The sequence below is a fragment of the Mirounga angustirostris genome, unplaced genomic scaffold, assembly GCF_029215605.1.
Source record: "Mirounga angustirostris isolate CCGP_5_RB_7025 unplaced genomic scaffold, mMirAng1.0.hap1 SCAF_1, whole genome shotgun sequence".
Taxonomy (NCBI): domain Eukaryota; kingdom Metazoa; phylum Chordata; class Mammalia; order Carnivora; family Phocidae; genus Mirounga; species Mirounga angustirostris.
The window spans coordinates 198,067,922-198,087,754 of NW_026991709.1; the positions used below are offsets into that span (position 1 = coordinate 198,067,922).

General features: G+C 45.3%; 1 protein-coding gene across 7 annotated transcripts in view; it reads left to right on the plus strand.

Annotated features, from left to right (window-relative positions):
• Positions 1-19,833, plus strand: part of USP4 (ubiquitin specific peptidase 4) — a 52,903-nt gene that overhangs the window by 20,262 nt on the left and 12,808 nt on the right. For 4 of the 7 annotated variants that reach the window (XR_010413070.1, XM_045862386.3, XM_064596138.1 and 1 more), the window contains 7 exons: positions 9,358-9,498; positions 10,299-10,416; positions 13,921-14,094; positions 15,979-16,137; positions 17,041-17,265; positions 18,228-18,311; positions 19,243-19,337. Coding sequence is in view for 6 of the 7 variants with exons in the window: in XM_045862386.3 (XP_045718342.1) it covers positions 9,358-9,498; positions 10,299-10,416; positions 13,921-14,094; positions 15,979-16,137; positions 17,041-17,265; positions 18,228-18,311; positions 19,243-19,337 (996 nt within the window). In the remaining variant the exon portion in view is untranslated. Of the gene's footprint in view, positions 1-74; positions 122-9,357; positions 9,499-10,298; positions 10,417-13,920; positions 14,095-15,978; positions 16,138-17,040; positions 17,266-18,227; positions 18,312-19,242; positions 19,338-19,833 lie in introns of those variants that run through there. The other 3 variants (XM_045862387.3, XM_064596148.1, XM_064596146.1) reach the window with 3 other exon arrangements.

A 19,833-nucleotide genomic window follows, 5' to 3' on the forward strand; every position in this document is an offset into this window, starting at 1 on the left:
ACAACTTGGAGCAGAAGAGGCTGGATGTACTGGCCAAGGGAGACTGTTATAGTTCTGCCTTTTTCTCTTCCCAGTGCTGCTGCTTCCCATCCCTTCCACACCCTGAAGTCTCAGATTCCAGTGAAGGGAGATAGCTTTTGGAAAAGAGCAGTGCCTCCTTGAATTGGCCTGAAGGTTAGATTCTCTCTGCAAAGTCTGTCCAGTGGCCAATGAGCCCAGAGTGAGATTCCTGAGGTACACTCCCCTCCCTACTCCCCTAATAGTGCCAGACACTCTTCTAGATACTGAGGATACAGCAGTAAACAAAGTTTCTGTCCTCAAGGAACAGTAAATAGACAGGAACTACCCACTCGTCCAATGGTTTATAAGGACTGCGGGAAAAAAACGGAAGAAAATCAAGTGCTAGGCTTTGGGAAGGGGCAGATTTAAATATGGTGATAGGGAGGCCCCACTGAGGGTCACAAAGGAGGTGAGGGAATCAGCAGTGGTGGACGTTCCGAGGCAGAAGCAGGCTTTGTTGAAGACTGACGGGAGTGTGTTGGGGCTGGTGCCAGGAGGGATGGCAGGAGGGTTCGGGGGACGGTGGTGGGTCATGTGAGACTCTGGATTCTAGCTGTACCTCTGGGGGAGGTGGGGAGTTCATTGGAGGGGGTGCAGTGATTGGAGGAGTAGTGTGGTCTCACCTGATGAAGAGCTCATAGGGAGCCATAATGAGAAGCTGACAAGTGGTATAGTCGAGTGAAAGGAAAATGGCAGATTGACAGCCTGTGCTAGTGGGAGCATAATTCATGTTCCCAGCCTCCTGGGAGGGTGGAGTAAGCATAGTGAATATCATCAAGGAAAGGAAGTGGGTACATGAAGCGGGAATAGGGAGGCATACTTGGGAACGCGGAATTCAGGAGATGGGTTGAGTAGCAGAATGGATGTAGCTGAAGACTGAAGAAGTTGGAAGGTCAGGTTTAAGAATTCTACAAGGCATTCAGAGGGATAAAGAGATGAAAGGTAGGCGAAGCAAAGTGCTGTGGAGGATAGGGGCTAGAAATGTCAACGTTTGTATAATAGGAATCTCAGAAGCAGAGAGGAAATGACCGGAGGAAGGGGAAGAAAATGTTTGAGGTTATAATGACCAAGAGTTTCTCAGAAATCATAAAAAAGGAAAGGTCTGAAATTTAAAGAATGCTAAACACAACAGATGGAAGGAAGAAAGCCCACGCCTAGACACTAGAGTAAAAACTTAACAAAGATGTAGAGAAAATTCCAAATTGTTTTGAAAGAAAAAGTCACAAAGAAATAAGAAGCGGACTAGTCAGTAGCAACAATGGATCTAAGAGATACTTTTTCAGTTAAAGTAAAATAACTTTAAAAGAATTTTGTATCCTACTAAACTGTTACTTAGATGTAAAGATGAAATATTTTTTTCCTCTAGCATAGCTGACCTTGGAAGGTTTTCCACACACAGCTCCTGAGTGGAGGAGGTACTTTTAGAGTCCAGGGGCACGCAGTAGAATCCGTAACATGTGAGAGAGCACACACCTAGGGAAGTGTTTTGTTGGCCAGAAAAACAAGGGCTTTGGGACTTTGGAGTGAGCAAAGATTTCTGACACAAGGCACAACGCCACGAACCTTGGAGAAGGAAATGGTTAGAGGGGGTGACTGATTTTTTTTTTTTTAAGATTTTATTTATTTATTTGACAGAGAGAGGGGCGCCTGGGTGGCTCAGTTGGTTAAGCAACTGCCTTCGGCTCAGGTCATGATCCTGGAGTCCCGGGATCGAGTCCCGCATCGGGCTCCCTGCTCGGCAGGGAGTCTGCTTCTCCCTCTGACTCTCCTCCCTCTCGTGCTCTCTGTCTCTCATTCTCTCTCGCAAATAAATAAATAAATAAATCTTTAAAAAAAAAAAGACAGAGACAGCTAGAGAGGGAACACAAGCAGGGGGAGTGGGAGAGGGAGAAGCAGGCTCCTGGCCGAGCAGGGAGCCCGATGCGGGGCTTGGTCCCAGGACCCTGGGATCATGACCTGAGCTGAAGGCAGATGCTTAACGACTGAGCCACCCAGGCGCCCCGGGGGTGACTGACTTTTAAGAACTTCTGTTCACCAGAGAGTAAAAAGGCAAGCCACGGGCGCCTGGGTGGCTCAGTTGGTTAAGCGACTGCCTTCGGCTCAGGTCATGATCCTGGAGTCCCGGGATCGAGTCCCGCATCGGGCTCCCTGCTCAACAGGGAGTCTGCTTCTCCCTCTGACCCTCCCCCCCCCTCATGTGTTCTCTCTCTCTCAAATAAATAAATAAAATCTTTAAAAAAAAAAAAAAGGCAAGCCACAGGGTGAGAAAAGATTTGCAGTACATATGTCTGACACAATGCTTAGATCCAGAATTTGGAAGAAACGCCTCCCAAGACAGTAAGAAAAAGTTAGGCAATCCCATTAGAAAAGGGGCAAAAGATCTTCACAGTTAATTTACCAAAGAGGATATCCGGATGGCTAGCAAGTATATGGAGAGGTGTTAACCTCTGCAGTCATCCAGAAAGGACAAATTAAAACCACAACACAGTGCTTCTGCACATCCCCCAGAATGGCTGTGAAAAAGATGGACAGTACCAAGTGATGTTGAGGTGTGGAGCACCCTGAATTGTTGGGCCCTGCTGATAGGGCATATAAATTAATGGGGTGATTTTAGGAGATTGGCAACCCTTACTAGAGGAAGAATTATGTACATATTCTACAACTCCGCGAACCACTCCTAGGCATACAGCCAACAGAAATACATCTCATGCTCACTTAAAGATATGTTCAAAGATGTTCACGACAGCACTACTTGTCATAGTCGCAAACTGGAGTTAAACCAGATGTCCACCAAAAATAGAGGGGATAGATACATTGTAGTGTATTTACACCATGAAAGTCTATAGGGACCCAGCAGTGTTGAGTTCATGAACAATGGTGAATGAGAGAAGCCAGAAACAAAACATGACATCCTATGTTCTCTTTTTTTTTTAAAGATTTTATTTATTTATTTGAGACAGAGAGAATGAGAGACAGAGAGCATGAGAGGGAGGAGGGTCAGAGGGAGAAGCAGACTCCCTGCCGAGCAGGGAGCCCGATGCGGGACTCGATCCAGGGACTCCAGGATCATGACCTGAGCCGAAGGCAGTCGCTTAACCAACTGAGCCACCCAGGCGCCCGACATCCTATGTTCTCTTGATACCAAGTTTAAGAACAGGCAAAACTTACCTAGGGGTCTCAAGGTCATGGTAGTGGTTAGCTGTGGGAAAAATGATGACTGAAGGGAGCATGAAGAGGACACTTGGGGTCTAGGGCTGTCCTGTTTCTGGGTCAGGGCACTGGTTATGTAAATGTATTCATTTGGTGCAAATTTCTTGATTTTTACTTTCATGATTTATGTATTCTCTATGTAGTACTTCAATAAAAAGTTGAATAATAAGAAAGGTGTAAGAAAGCAGCCCGTATCAGTAACAGTCCAGAAGTTAATTCTGGGTAATCCCAATACGGAAGACAAGTGAGGAAATGGGAGGCAGTACAGAGCAGAGAGAGATGGGAATGTGCTGAACTCTTTCTCTGTAGGGAAATGGAGATAGTTACAAGTCTAAGTAATTGATGGGGAAAAATAAAAATAGTTAGAGGTCCTGATAAGTTAATGGAGTAACTGCCAGAAATGTAAAAATAGAACATATATCTTTGGAATGTGCTGTGTTGATTAGGAAAGGTTTGATGGCAATTAAGAAAGTTAGATGCTGGAGTCTTTCTAAGAAGAATTTCGGAGGTGGGCAGTCCACTGCTGGTATCAGAAACCCAGCCGCTCTGTCTTGTTCTACTGTGTGAAGCTTCTACTTCAAAGGTGCTGCTTCCCTGTGGGTCTAGGATTCTGGAGCTGCTGTGGTTTCACCTGCATTCAAGTGGCAAGGAGGAAGAAGCAGGAGGGACATAGCCCTGCCTTTTAAGGAAATTTCCCAGAAATCATACATAAAACGTCCCTTTGCATCTCTTGAGCCAATGATATGACCATACCTGGCTTCAAGAGAGGCAGGAAAATGCTTTTTAGCAGGGTTGCAAGGTGTCTAACTACAAATTGGGTTTCTTGGGGTGCCTGGGTGGCTTAGTTAAGTGTCTGCCTTCAGTTCAGGTCATGATCCCAGGGTCCTGGGATCGAGCCCTGCGTCAGGCTCCCTGCGCAACAGGAGAGTCTGCTTCTCCCCTTCCCTCTGCCCTTACCCTGCGTGTGCTCTCGCTCGCTCTCTCACTCTCTCAAATAAAATCTTAAAAAAATAAAAAATAAATAAAAATAAAAATTGGGGTTCTTTAAGGAAAAAGGGCAGAATAGCTTATTGGGAGGCAAAACGGGGGCAAAAAAGCAACAAACCCTCTCTTCTCTACTCTACCAGTACTTCTTGCCACTACGTGTGTGTAGGTTTTTCTCACACCATTCAGTTCTCTGACACCTGCTGGGTGTTGTACAATTTCACTCAATTCTGGCACAGTCTCCCTGGAAGTAGCATCAGATCCCACAGGTTAAGGGCTCAATCCCATCAGACTGGCCCACTTTAGATCCCAGTTCCAAGTCCAGGTTCTTACCTGTGCTTGGGATGACCGGCTATTAATCAGGTTCCTGTGACCCCTCCTTGGACTTGATAATTTGCTAGAACAATTCACAGAACTCAAGACAGTTTACTTGCTAGATGACCAGTTTGTCAAGAAAGGCTATAACTCGGGAACAGTGAGATGGAAGAGGTACTAGGTGGGTATAGGAAAGGGGTGAGTGAGGAGCTGCCCTTAGTCATTCCACCCTTCTGGGACTTCCAGTTTTCACCAACCCGGAAGCTCTCCAAAATTCCCGTACTTCAGGGATTTGTGTGCAGGCCTCAATAAGTAGGCATGATTGATTAAATCATTTAGCCATTAGTAATTAAACTCAGATTTCCAGCCCTTCTCCCCTCCCCAGGGGGTTGGGGGTAGGCAGCTGCAAGTTCCAACCCTCTAATCCCATGATTAGTTCTTCTGGCAAGCCCCATCCTTTGTGACTTTCCAAAAGTCATTAACATAAACAGAGGTGGTTGAAAGGGGTGTGTTGGAAATAAGACATTCCTTTCACTTTTATCACTTTGAAGCTATTTCAGGAACCAAGGACAAAAACACAAGTATAACAAAAACTGCTCCCAGCACGCATCACTGAGGAAATTACTGAGGGACTGTGTACCAGGAAATTTGGACAAGACCAAAATACATATTTCTTATTATTTTTTAAAAAATACGTATTTCTTTTTTTTATTAAGATTTTATTTATTTATTTGACGGACAGAGACACAGCCAGAGAGGGAACACAAGCAGGGGGAGTGGGAGAGGGAAAATCAGGCTTCCCACTGAGCAGGGAGCCTAATGCGGGGCTGGATCCCAGGACCCTGGGATCATGACCTGAGCCAAAGGCAGACACTTAACGACTGAGCCACCCAGGTGCCCCCCAAAATACATATTTCTTATTAAAAAATCACAGTACTCTAGGAGACAACTAGGAAACTGCCACACCTAAGAAGGGAAATTGAGGGCAAGAAGTAAAAAAGAATAACTGAAAACTTGGTAATTAGAAAACATGAGATAAGGAGGCTGAATTAAGGACATCTTGAATAGTGATTAAAATACCTATAAATGGGGGCACCTGGGTGGCTCAGTTGGTTAAGCGATTGCCTTTAGCTCAGGTCATGGGTCCTGGGTCCGTGCCCCACATCAGGCTCCTTGCTCAACGGGGAGCCTGCTACTCTGCCTGCCTGTTCTCTCTCCGTCAAATAAATAAAATCTTTAAAAAAAAAAAAAAACTATAAACGGGTTAAACTCATCAAAACTCTCAGATCAGATTTTCTTTCTTTTTTTTTTTAAGATTTTATTTGAGAGAGAGAGCATGAGTGGGAGTGGTGGGGGAGAGGGGGAGGGAGAAGCATGCTCCCCACTGAGCAGGAGCCTGATGCGGGGCTCAATCCCAGGACTCTGGGATCATGACCTGAGCCAGAGGCAGATGCTTAACTGACTGAGTCACCCAAGAGCCCCCATTTATAGTTATTCTAATCACTATTCAAGCTATCCTTAATTCAGCCTCCTTATCTCATGTTTTCTCACCCCAAGATTTTATTTATTCATTAGAGAGAGAGCACAAGCAGGGGGAGGGGCAGAGGGAGAGGGAGAAGCAGGCTCCTCCTTGAGCAGGAAGCCTGAAGCGCAGCTTGGTCCCATGACCCTGGGACCATGACCTTAGTCGAAGGTAGACACTTAACCAACTGAGCTACACAGGTGCCCCTTTTGATCAGATTTTCTTTAAAAAACAAACAAAAACAGCTATATTTAGTAATGCATCATCTGTCAAGCAGACACAGGTTAACCTTGAGGGAGTGGTAAAATACGGCCAGTGAATTTGTCATCCAGGGGAAGTCATTGATTGGCCTAACCCATTTTTTTTTTTTTTTTAATCTACATATAGAGTCAGTTTTACATGTGTTGTGGCTGGAGAACAGCATAAATTGTTTCTGTTCAGCTCTTTTATTAGTGAGGGCCACCTTGTAAATTCTGAACATTTTAAGACAAGTTTGTCTTCCTTGTGGATTGCTCCAACCTTTGTGTTCATGCTTCCAAGGTTTTCTGTAGAGCAGGCCTCACTTCTCTCTCTCTCTCTAACTCCCTCTGACTTTACTAGCCTGAGGTCTCTAAGGCCTGGTTAGCTCTGCACCATGGCCCCCTTTTGAGGCTGCCTGCTCAGAGGTAGAAGAGGCCAGTGTTCCTGAAGTGGAGATGTGAGTGCACGCAGGTGAGGGTTAACAGCATTGTTGTGGGGAGAGCAGAGCTTAGGATGTTGTGAAGGCAGTGAGGATTCCAATAAGAGTTCATTATTATCTTTTTTTTTTTTTTTTAAGATTTTATTCTTAAGTTATCTCTACACCCAACATGGGGCTTGAACTCACAACCCCGAGATCAAAGTTGCATGCTCTACCACTGAGCCAGCCAGGCGCCCTGAGTTCATTGTTATCTTAATGATAATGCCAGGTGCTGGACTCTGGTTACTTGAGGTCATCCCTAAAAGGTGGGCTCATCTGCAGAGCAGCTTTCAGCCTGGAGAACATCTGAGAAGCATGCAGAGGTCCGTGGAGCAAGGAGGGCAGGCATGAGTGTGTTACAGGGCCTCAGTCATGGGTTCAGGGCATGTTCTAGTTATGATTGGTAAGGACTGGACATGCCTAGAAGCAGGAAATGTCTAGGTAGAAAGCTACTGAGAGACCAGGGGCTTGACCAGAGTGTCTTTTAAAGGAGCAGAGGAATCCTCCTTTGGAGTTGTAAGCCTCTGTTTTCAGAGTGTTGGTGGCATGAGACCCAGTGAGGTTTTGACTCACCTAATATGTACCCTCGAGCGTAAGGGGTTTCCCACCAATTGCCTATTTGTCAGCCTGCAGTGCCCCAGAATGTACTCTAAAGCTTCTGATGACAAGTGCCAAGTGCCCAGGCGTTTCCCATATGGTCACTTTTCTGCACAGAGGTCTTGCTTTTGTCTCTCAAGGGTGGAGTTTAAGAAAAACTGTCTTGTGGCATATGGGTGGCTCAGTCTGTTAAGTGTCTGACTCAGTTTCAGCATGATCGCAGGGTCCTGAGATCAAGATAGCCTCCCCACCCCCACCCCCCCGCTCTGCGCTCAGTGCAGGGTCTGCTTGTCCCTCTCCCTCCCCCTCTGCACCTCCCCCCACCTGCTCACTGGCTTTCTGTCTCTCTGAAATAAATGTCTTTAAAAAAGAAAAACTTTGTCTTATGTAAATTTTCAGGCATATAAAAAGAAATCCTTATGTATTCATCACTGGGTTTCTTTTTGACTGGATTTACTCTGAAAACTACTGCCAGTGTTATCTAGAACATTTTGAACAAATGTCAGAATTTTTCTTTGTTTTCTTTCATTTCAACCAGAAATGTCTGTTTAAGAAATTGACCGATCTAGGGGTGCCTGGGTGGCTTAGTCGTTAAGAAATTGACAGATCTTGGTTATGGCTTCTGTGGATTTTTGCCCTTTTGAGTTCAAAGAAATAGAATGTTAGTAGTGAACAGTTAGTAAAAAGGGGAGTGAGTATTAGACTATATGCCTTGAGGTTCTGCACGTCAGAATTTGAATTTCGCTATCATATAGTACCTGTCAACAGACCTGAGAATGGTATGCCCTCTCAGACCAGCCTTGAGTAGCGACTTTCCTGCCTGCATCACATTGGACAGGTTTCATGTGTGTGCTGAAGTCACCTTCAGTGCCCTTGGTTCTGCTGAGTCTCATTTACAGAGGTATCCAGATTCTTGGACTTATTTGCAGCATGAGGATGAGGCACTCTGAAGCAGATGCTCTTCAGGATTTGAGAAAGGTTCATTTCCCTATGGGAAGGTGAGGGGCTGCGGAGCCCTCTTTCCCTCTCTCTCACTGTGATGTCAGAGTGTGGAGCAGAACTCAGTACCTGATGCCCAATTAGGCCCCTGGGTAGTTTCCTGATGTCTGTCCACTGCAGGTGTGGGTGCAGGGTCACTCCTTATCTCTGCTGCCTTGTTTCGCTTTCTTGCAGGGAACCCTGGTTGAGACCAGATCCCATTAGATTGGGCTCTCTGCTGGGGCATATTGTAATCATTTTCTGTAGTCTAAAAATAACCCCAAATCTAGAAGGAAAATCAGATTTGTACATATTTGAAACAAAGCAGAACAGTTCACTTTCTTCTACATATTCTTATACAGATTTTAGTAGAAAATTAATAAAAATCATACCAGTTTAATATTTGGGACAGTGCTTGCATTTATTAATCAGGAAGTTGGAATAAATCTAAAATAAGATGCTATGAAAAATATCAAAAGTTTGAGACAGAGGTTACTCACATTTGATAAATTTGAGGAAGCAAAAGCAATTCTCCTTGAATAGCATAGTGAAGCGGAATTACCGTTTTCCTGTTGTAGTGTACTTATAACCAGCTGTTCATTTCGGGTCGAGTATTTTTGGGGATATTCATCTCTTACTGCCATTTTTCTGTGTCTTTCACTGGTCACTCTTATTAGGGAAGTTTATGATTTATAAATCAAGTCCGGATGCCCTAAAGATCAACTTTGTGGTTCATCCTACTGAGAGATTGGGTGGGTAACCATGTGAATGAATGAGACCAGGAAGACCAGTTAATTTCTTGACTCATTTAAATAAAATTTATCTTGAAGTAGTATGACAGTAGGCCTTTTGCAGTTTATTTTAAATAACTGAATCTGGAGAACATTTATTTCTTGGAAAGAGACCCAAGGCATTCAGTAGGGCTTGCTTTTTGCAAAACGTCAGTAGCGTTGTCTCTGCTTCTCTCTCCCAGATCAAGCACTGCGCCTACCAGAAACTTTCCTACCTCTCCAACATCATCAGCAAGTCCCTATTCCTCAGTGTCCACCTCTCCCATTGCAAATGGTGATAGCACTGACACCTCTGGGATGCACAGCTCCGGTGTCAGCAGGGGGTAAGAGCAGGCCCTTTCACTTTGCTTCCCTCCCTCCGAGTGCTGCCACACTAAGCCTGGTGGGATTAGGGTTCCCCGTGGGAGCAGGCTGAGTGTGTTTTCTCTCTCCATTTCATACCCACCGTGAAGTATGCCTCCTACTTCTCACTTAACATTGCTTGTCCTTATACGAGCTGCTTATATGACAGCCTGTCACTGGTGGTCCTGGGGGGTACCACTTTTTGTGTGCAGGGATGGACTGGCCATATCACAGCACAGTAATAGCTCTGAGGGAATGGTTCTCAGCTGTGGGGGATCCCTGCCTGTTTCCCCTCCGGATGGCTGTGACCTCTGTGCAAGCATCTCACGAGTGCCTGCCACATAGCACAGACTGAATGAGGAGGAGGGTGAGGCAAGAGAGTGTGCATGAATACTCAGGCACAGTTAGGACCGAGTGTGGCCTGGTGAGTGGTGGCAGGTGTGAGCTCTTAGTCTTGGTAACCACATGTTCTTCCCTGAAGTCACATGGTAGTTGTTAGCCTTCCAGAGGGACACAGTTAGCATTTGCCAAAAGCCTGAAACTAGAGAACTCAGCATTTCTCCCCTTAAGGATGTGTTTACCACCTACTGTCATGTCAAATCAGGGGCAGGGGTAGGAGAAGGGGAGTGGCTGGAGGGCTGGCAAGGGGAGGAGAAAAAACTCATATCATGGAGTTATTACCAGATAAGAATTGTAGAGGCCCTGGAGGAGCCCCACAAGGTATCCGGAGGGCATTTGCACAGCACTCGCTTTTATTGCTGATGTGGGTTGTGTTTTCCAGTGGATCTGGCTTCTCTGCTTCATATAATTGTCAGGAGTCCCTATCGTCTCACATTCAGCCTGGGCTTTGCGGACTTGGAAACCTGGGGAACACCTGCTTCATGAACTCCGCTTTGCAGGTAGAGGGGAGAACTGTCGTCTCAATAACTGCTTCTTCACGGGACTGAGGTGTGGTTAGGAAAGGCATGCTAAAATGTTGGGGGATCCTTTACCAGGGGTACCTGCCTACCCTTTGTTAGAGCTTCAGGGATCCCTATCAGGGCATCTCCCACTGGTAAGTACAGAATGGCCTCATCACTTTTAATGGTCCTAAAATGTCTTCTTAATCAGTTCTGGGGTTGGTTTTACAGTAAAAATACTTTGAATTTTGTTGGCCATTAGGGATGATCTCCCCAGAAAATATTGGAGTACTTGCCTGGCTGGTTTCTGATGGGATGAGAACTCACTACAGCTGGTATCATCTTCTTACCAGTGATGCTGTCTTATCTCATGCCCCTGATAGGGCAAAATCCTAAAATCCTCCCTTTGATACTTCATTTGTTTGTTGATCAAATAGTTATTGGGGACATACTGTGTGACCATACTGTGGTGGACATGGGCTGGAGTTGGGGTCCAGCTACAGAGTTAGGAGGGCAGAGTTCCCAAGACTGCCTTCACTTCTGACACCAGCTGCAAGTTTGGGAGTCCCCAAGACCACCTTCAGTTTCAGTAATTTGCTAGAAGGACTCATAGACTCACTTAAAACTATTATACTCACAGTTGTGGTTTATTATAGGGAAAGGATACAAGTTAAAATTAGCCAAGGGAAGGAGCAAATAGGGAGAGTCCAGGAGGGTTCCCAGTACAAAGCTTGTTGTTCTCTCCCTGTGGAGTCAGGATGCATTATGTTCCTGGCATTGATGTGTAACAGTAGGCATGGGGTATTGCCAAATATATAAACTCACCTGAGCTTTGGTTTGCAGAGTTTTTATTGGTGGTTTATCACATGGCATGATTGATTGATTGATTGCCTAGGTGGTTAAACTCAGTCTCCAGGTAGACTGATAAGACGTGACCCAAGTCCGTCTGTCCCCCCCACCCCCCTGCTCCCCCCAAGTCACAGTGTTGGTCTTTCTGGAGTGGCTGGCTCTCACCCTAAGATGACAGTATAAGTGTGGCCACCACCACCCCAAATACAGTGTTAGATTCTCCAGTATGACTGATGACCTCCAGACAAACAAAGATATTCCTGTCAGGGATAACATTCCAGGGGTCAACAGAGTATTTTCCAGAAGCCAAGGGCAAGGGGAGCCTGGCTGGCTCAGATGGTAGAGCATGTGCCTCTTGATCTCAGGGTCGTGAGTTCAAGCCCCATGTTGGGTACAGAGCCTTCTTAAAAAAAAAAAAAAAAAAAAAGATAAATTGTAGAAGTACAGAAGCCAAGGGCAAAAGCCGGACTTTCTCTTTGGACAAGGCCAAATTCTTTACTATACATAGAGACTCCATGGTGAGCAAATGAGACATGGTTTTTGTATTCACAGGACTTACAGTCTAACTTTGAAGTTTCATGGAGTAGAAGGGAGAAAATAAAAAGACATGTAAAAAAATAGGTAACTCTTGGATTTGGAAATTATTTTTTCCCCACTGTAGTGAGATGGGAAGAGCAGAGTACTAAAGAAAAGAAACTTGAGATTTGGCATTTCATGGGTAGGTTTTCTCAACTCTTTGTATCCTCAATTTTCCTCAACTGTTAAATGAAGATAATGATAATGAGGAGGTCTATAGCTCTACATGTAAATCTCAGGGAAAAAAAAAAAAGGTTAAATTTCCATGATTTAAGTTTCTATCTCCTAATGCTAGGGAAAGAACAAATGAAACCCAAATGAAGTGGGAGGGGAATAATAGAAGACCAGAAATTAATGAAATACAGGGGTGATTTACACTGCAGCCAAATGTGCTTCTTTGAAAAAAAAAAAAATAAATTTATATAAATGCTCAGGGAAACTGATGAAGAAGAAAAGAGAGAAAATATAAATGACCAAAGCTAGGAATGAAAGATGAGTATCACTACTGACCCTATAGCCATTAAAAAGATTAGAGGATAGTAAACTAAACCAGTATTGCACTTTATGTTAAATAAGTAAAATTTAAATAAAATTAAATTTAAAAAATTTTTAAAAGATTAGAAGATAGAACAACTTTATGCCAATAACACAATTTAGATGACAAGTTTGGACAGGTTGCTTTGGAAGGCATAATTTATCAAACTTAGGAAGAAATAGAAATTATGAATAGTCCTGTATTTGTTAAAGAAATTGACTCAGTAATTAAAAGCTTTACAACAAAGAAAATTCTTGTTCTGGATGGCTTTATTGGTGAATATATTCAAAGATTTAAAGCAAGAAGTAATACCAATCATACAAAAACTCTTTCATGAAATGGGAAAAGAGAGACAGCTCCCCACATCATTTTACAAGGCAGCATACTCTGATACCAAAAATTGACAAGGAATTTTTTTTTCTGAAATTTTGTTTGTTTATTTATTTTTTAAAGATTTTATTTATTTATTTGACAGAGAGCACAAGCAGGGGGAGTGGCAGGCAGAGGGAGAGGGAGGGAGAAGCAGGCTCCCTGCACAGCAGGGGGAGCCCGATGTGGAACTTGATCCCAGGACCCCAGGATCATGACCTGAGCCGAAGGCAGTCGTTTGACCAACTGAGCCACCCAGGTGCCCTCTAAAATTTTATTTTTAAGTAATCTCTACACCCAGTGTGGAGCTTGAACTCACAACCCTGAGATCAAAGAATCACATGCTCCACTGACTGAGCCAGCCAGGACCTGCGACAGGAATTTTTTAAAAAAGGAAGATTTTAGATAGTCATATCTCATTACTGTAGACACAAGTAATTTAAATGAAATTTTAGTAAATCAAATTCAGTGATACCTAGATGAAAGTGTAGAACAAGTAGGATTTGTGCCAGGAGAACGTGGTTGATTGGACACCTGAAAAATTAATGTGTGTCACTTAGCATAGTCACAGAATAAAGTTAAAAACCATACGACCATCTCAGTAGATGCGCAAAAACACTTGATAAAACTCAGGTTTTTAATTTGAAGAGTTAAAATTAGTATGTACACATGGATATTAATGTTATATATTACTTTTTCTACTATCTCGTTATCCTGATCTTTTCCCCCATAATGTTTCAGCTCTAGTAAGATATTTTGCCTTCAGCTTATTTATATTTTGTCTTCCCATGAGATAGTGGAATGTCCTAATCAATTCCAGTTAAAAAAATTATCATCTTAAAATTATGATGTTAAAAATTATCATCTTTCGTTGAATAGAAAATTATTCTGTCAAGCACTTAGGGTATGCAGCTTTTGCCCTCAGATAGTTATTCAGAGACTGTGCTTAGACAGTGTGAGCCCCAAGACCATGTCCTTGGGAGGTTAGCTGCAAGGCAGGCCACCAGCTTGGGCTTCTGGGAGGCTATGCCTTACAGTTGTGAGCCTTGTAGAGAATCTCCTGAGAACTTCCTTTTGTTGGGAGTTGACCCTCAGTGGACCTTAATAACTTGGTTTATCTTTATCTTTGTGTGCTTGCCAGAAGGGGTGTGAGCTCTGATCGTGTTCTTTTTCAGTGCTTGAGCAACACTGCACCACTGACTGACTACTTTCTCAAAGATGAATATGAGGCTGAAATCAACAGAGATAACCCTCTGGGAATGAAAGGGGAAATTGCAGAAGCCTATGCAGAGCTCATTAAACAGATGTGGTCTGGAAGGGACTCTCACGTGGCACCTCGCATGTTCAAAGTAGGTTGCTATATATACTTCCTTTTTTCCATTTTGGGGAGAGTGATTTAGTGTTATTTCAGTTGCATTTTGGGGTTAAGATGAGATTAAAAGCCCCACACGATGAGATCCTCCTTTTCTGTTGTTCAGTCATGCAGCGCACAGTTACTCTAAGTGACCTCAGCCCCCACCTCTGGGCTGAGGATACTGCAGAAGTCGTTTGTAAGCTGGTTGCTCAGAGTGCTATATTCTGTGGTGCCAGTCTTGAAGTAGGAAACATCCTAAGCCAGACTGTAATAATTCAGTTTAATTTCCAGTATTATCTGAAGGGTATTCCCAGGTTCTCTGAGCCTGGAACCTATACACAGTGTGAGCCCCCTCAGTCAGAAATTGGGTTGATATTCCTGGAATGTGGTGTGAAAGTCAGTTCTCACTTGGATCCCTCAGCTAGGAAGATTGGGTGAACTGCAGTGGGCTCTGGGAGCCACTTGGGCTTTCCCTTGCCTTAAATGTTTTTTCCTGTCGAGCGGAAGGACCTTGCCTTCATATTTTGAAATCAGAGACCCTATTTAGAAATCAGAGACCCTATCAGAGACTGCACTAGTGGAGTTTAAGGAGCCTTCATGAAGCACATGGTGGAAAAAGATAGGCTTATTTTTTATTCAAAGGGTCGGAGGGTAGAAGCAACTTGGCTCAGGGAGAAAATTTAAATGGTTTATCGAAATTAAAAACTAATTCTTTTTACCCCTGTGGTCACATTAATCATGGGAAATACATGTAAATTACTGTTCCCATACCATGAAGTCAGAAAGAGACCAGAATCAGGTGATGGCACATTAAGCTCAAACTCATGTAAATGAACAATTGGCAGACCGTATTTAGGGATATTAGGGATAGTGCAGAGCTTCCTTGATGGTGGACACTTTTTCTCTTCACCGTCTGGTATGGCAGTCACTAGCCATTGAAATGTGGTTAGTGTGAACAAGGAACTGAACTTTTTTATTGTATTTAATTTTTTTTTTTTTAAGATTTTATTTATTTGACAGAGAGAGAGACAGCTAGAGAGGGAACACAAGCAGGGGGAGTGGGAGAGGGAGAAGCAGGCTCCTGGCCGAGCAGGGAGCCTGATGCGGGGCTTGATCCCAGGACTCTGGGATCATGACCTGAGCCGAAGGCAGACGCTTAACGACTGAGCCACCCAGGCGCCCCTATTGTATTTAATTTTAATTTAAATAGTCACATGTGGTCAGTGGCTATGGTATTGGGCAACACAGGTGGAAAGCATTGATTGTCCAACTTTAGGATTCATTAGAACCTCTGGAGGGGCCTGTTAAACACAGACTACTGGACCTATACCCAGAGTTTCTGATTCTGTAGGTCCAGGTTGGGCCCAAGAATGTGCATTCCTGACAGGCTCCCAGGTGATGCTGGTGGTGCTAGTTGGGGACCATGCTCTTGAGGATCATGAATGCAGAGCAATACAAGGCATACAGTTATTTAAGGACAGGAGGGCTGTTAGGTACAGGAGGATTCCTCTGGCTAATGCAGATAGCATTTGTAAAGTTCTCGTGGAGACTTTGAACCAAAGAAGGAAGTAAGAGAGGGACTCGTGTCAGTACTTGCAAGGTGTTGGCCACTCAGGATGCCACCCTTCACTCTTCCTTTAGGGTAGTGGCCCAGGTGCCAGGTCTACTATTGTCCTGGCTTTTGATCTGAGCCCTGTCTCTGGCGAGAACTACTGGCCTCCTTTAAGCTCTTGAGGAATTAATTGGGCCACTCGGCCAGATGATGTTCTCCCTTACTGTCCCAGGTGACCTTGCAAAGTTATTTTTGATGGCAAGTTCCCATCTGACTTCACTGGTTCTTTAAATCTTATGCCTTCTGATGTGATTGCTTTTGTTGTAGACCCAAGTGGGACGTTTCGCCCCTCAGTTTTCTGGCTACCAGCAACAAGACTCTCAGGAGCTGTTAGCCTTTCTTCTAGACGGATTGCACGAAGATCTGAACCGAGTAAAGAAGAAACCCTACCTGGAGCTGAAGGATGCCAATGGGCGGCCAGATGCGGTATGATATTGAAGATTTTTGAACAATCGCATTTCATAGAAGTTGCCTCCTACTGAGAGTTGCAGGGACATTCTTTGAGTCTTTGAGTATTGATGCCAGGACCCTGGTTGCCCTTTGCTGTTGATGACGTGGACACGGACTGTGGTGGAGAAATGCATTCCGGGTCAGAAAGAGGCAAACTCTAGTTACTCCTAATTCTCCTGCTTGGGCTTCTTTTAGTTAGTGTCAGTTTGTGTAGTATAATTCCATTGCTGAACCAGAGACTAGGGCAGTCTAAAAACTAAAGTGCCTGTAGTATGGGCCTTGGGATTATTATCCACCTCCTTAAAATACATATAGGATTATTAAAATAGTTTCTTATTAACATTATTAAGGCACTGATTTTTTTGCCTCGATTTTCTGATCTAATGAAAGGGACTTTGGTATTTAAGTTCCCCTATCACATTGGGCTTAATCATATGAAAACTTTAAAGTAGTATTTATATCTTGAAGGAAAAATGATGAGTTAGCTGAATTAGCTGAACTATAGTATAAATTAAAACCTCACTGTGAAGGGACTTTGGATCATTGAACACCTTATAGGAGGCAGTCCTTGCCCTAGTCAGGTCCATTTGCCCCCAGTGCTGTCAGGGCTGTCTGTCTCCCATCAGAGGACACGCAGACGCCTGTATGCCCCGCGATCCTACGTGAAGGCTTCGTTAAGTGTGGGATTGGGCATAGAGCTGGTATGTGGTTGTGAGAATGGTATGCTGAGAGCAGTCCAAGCCCTGGCTGGCCTGGACCAAGTTCTTTGCTGCAGAGACTGCCTCACGGTCCAGCTCAGATTCTGTTGTGGATCATTCTGGTGAAGGGGTAAACAACTTGGGTGTGTTGAGAATGTCTTGTTTATCTTTCTCCTTCCAGGTGGTGGCAAAGGAAGCCTGGGAGAATCACAGGTTAAGGAATGACTCTGTGATTGTGGACACGTTCCACGGCCTCTTCAAATCTACTTTGGTTTGCCCAGAATGTGCTAAGGTTTCTGTGACCTTTGATCCATTTTGCTATCTAACTCTCCCACTGCCCCTGAAGAAAGATAGAGTTATGGAGGTCTTTCTGGTTCCTGCTGACCCTCGCTGCAGACCTACCCAGGTAAGAGGATCTGCACCCTCACGGCACCCCTCACCGTGGGACTCTGAGCGCGGCTTCTTCTACCAGCTGCCTCTGAATCCCCGTGGCGCTTGCCTGAGTGTGCGCCCTCGGCCTCCGTCAGACCTTTGTGTAATCCTGTATCTCTCAGGGAAGATCGTGAAGGTCCTCTGGGCTTCTCTGTCACCTTTTTCCCCCTGCTCCATTCATTCAGCTAAGGTAACATGACTGATCTGCTGAGTGGTGCTAGCCTCTGAATGCTGGGAGGCAGCAGGAGGGTACTTCCTGGTCAGTCAGCCAGGAGAGTCTGCTAGAACAGAAGGCTAGATGGATGGCATGGCCAGCGGGTCTTAGTGTCCTGCCCTGCTACTGCTTACCGGAAGACTGTACTGCTTCGTCTTCTGGCTTTGGTTTCTTCACCTCTTACAGATGCCATCACGTGGCAGTTTGTAGCATTTTCAGCCATTCCTTCAAGGAAGTAGTGGGTGACTGCCAAAAGTGAAGAATGAGACAAAGCAGTATTGAGGGAGGGGTGCCTGGGTGGCTCAGTCGTTAAGTGTCTCCCTTCAGCTCAGGTCATGATCCCAGGGTCCTGGGATCGAGCCCCGCATCGGGCTCCCTGCTCGGTGGGAAGCCTGCTTCTCCCTCTCCCACTCCCCCTGCTTGTGTTCCCTCTCTCGCTGTGTCTGTCTCTGTCAAATAAATAAATAAAATCTTAAAAAAAAAAAAAGCAGTATTGAGGAGGGAAAGAAATGGCTGGCTTCCGTGCTGTTGCGCAAACAGAGAGACGGGTGCCGAGGCAGAGGACTTGCTGTTTGCTCTTCTGACCACTCCTTTGGGCCCTGACCTCATGCACACTGTTCCTGGGAGGTCATCTCTGCCCTCCGTGATGCCTGCTCCTCCCAGCTCGTCTCCTACCCTTTGCTGAGCACCCTCGTCACCCCTCCTGTCTCTCTCTCTTGCAGTACCGTGTGGTTGTGCCGCTCATGGGGGCCGTGTCTGACCTGTGCGAGGCACTCTCCAGGCTGTCCGGTGTTGCTGCGGAAAACGTAAGGCGGGGCGGTCAGTGGCACGCAGCCTCCTGGGGCCGCTTCCTAGTCCTTGGGAGTGAATTTTCAAACTTGTAGCCATTTTAGGGGGTAGTTCTTATTGGCCAGCACAAACGTGCTTATATGTGGATACCTCGGACCTGCTGACCTCCTGGCCCTCGCTCACAGTGCACTACCCACTGCGGCTAAGACTGTCCCTTCAGCCACAGGGAGCACTCTGTCTTCCGTTGATGGCCCACTAGCCGTGGTCAGAGGGCCAGGAGTAGGGCTCTGCTGTCAGCTTTCCTGCGCCTTCCCTCATGACCTTTTGTGTAGTATGAGAAGCTAGAAGTTCTTCCCTACGCTAAATCCTGTATGTCTGGAGTGATATTATGATGTTGTTGATGGAAATCTTTATTCAAAAGCAGCTCCCCTCGCTGGGCTTTCTGCTGAGGCCCTGTGTGGAGGTGGGGAAAGTGAAGAGCCCTCTCCCCATCCTCCAGTATGCTCCGAGTCCGTCCCCGGTCCCAGCACTGGTCAGTGCCCTTGCTCAGCCCCACTGCCCTTATACTCCTGCTGCTTTCAGGCAGTTGTGTAGTTGGGGTTTGGTGTGATCAGCTATGTGCTGAGGATGGTTTCAAGACTCTTGGCCCTGGGGGACACCCCAGAGGTTTCTGGATGACTGCCAGTCTCTGGTCAGCACTCGCTCCCCACCATTCCTGCCACTTGAGGGCAGATCCCATTGTAAACCTCTGGACAGATGTTACCAGCATGTTTTCTGCTGGTGGCAGGCACGCTGTGCTCCCTTGGGCCTTGGTCCCTGAGCTCTGGGGCTGATGGCATGGCGGTCTCTCTGGAGGCCATATTGGCAGCACATCGTTTTCATTTGCTCCTGGGTTGTATGTAGAGGCTCTTAACCATCTGTAATTTTTCTGTTACTGTTGATTCTTAGATGGTGGTCACAGATGTATATAATCACCGGTTCCACAAAATTTTCCAAATGGATGAAGGTTTAAACCACATCATGCCTCGGGATGACATTTTTGTGTGAGTACTCAGTGGTTTCTGCTGCAGGGTCAAAGGAAACATTCTAGAGGCTTTGCCTTATAGGTGTCTCCAGAGCAGAAGATCTGGTACTCAATGCTCAGGTGGATTTGCCCTGACTCTTGGGTGCAAGGGATGGGTGTTCAGAGAACTGTGGGCAGCCATCAGTGCTAAGCACCTCCTGGCACTTCAGAGCTAGACATTCCAGATAATTCTCTTCGGCACGGATATAGCCTTTTGTCAACAGTCACTACCTTTTAAGAAGGCCTATTTAATGGTTCTGCAGATGGACTTGCTGCCAGAAATGCCTTTCTCAAGAAGAGTTAGAGCTGTGCAAGGGGCCACGGGAAGATGAGAGAAGGGATGTGGTGCAGGCAGTGGCTCCTTGGGCAGGTACCGTCTCAAGAGCGACAAGGAGGTTTGATGGAAACAGCCTTTTTCTGTTCTAACAATCTGTAAGCTCTGAGACCTAGTTTTCTCATCTGTGTGGGGATAGTAC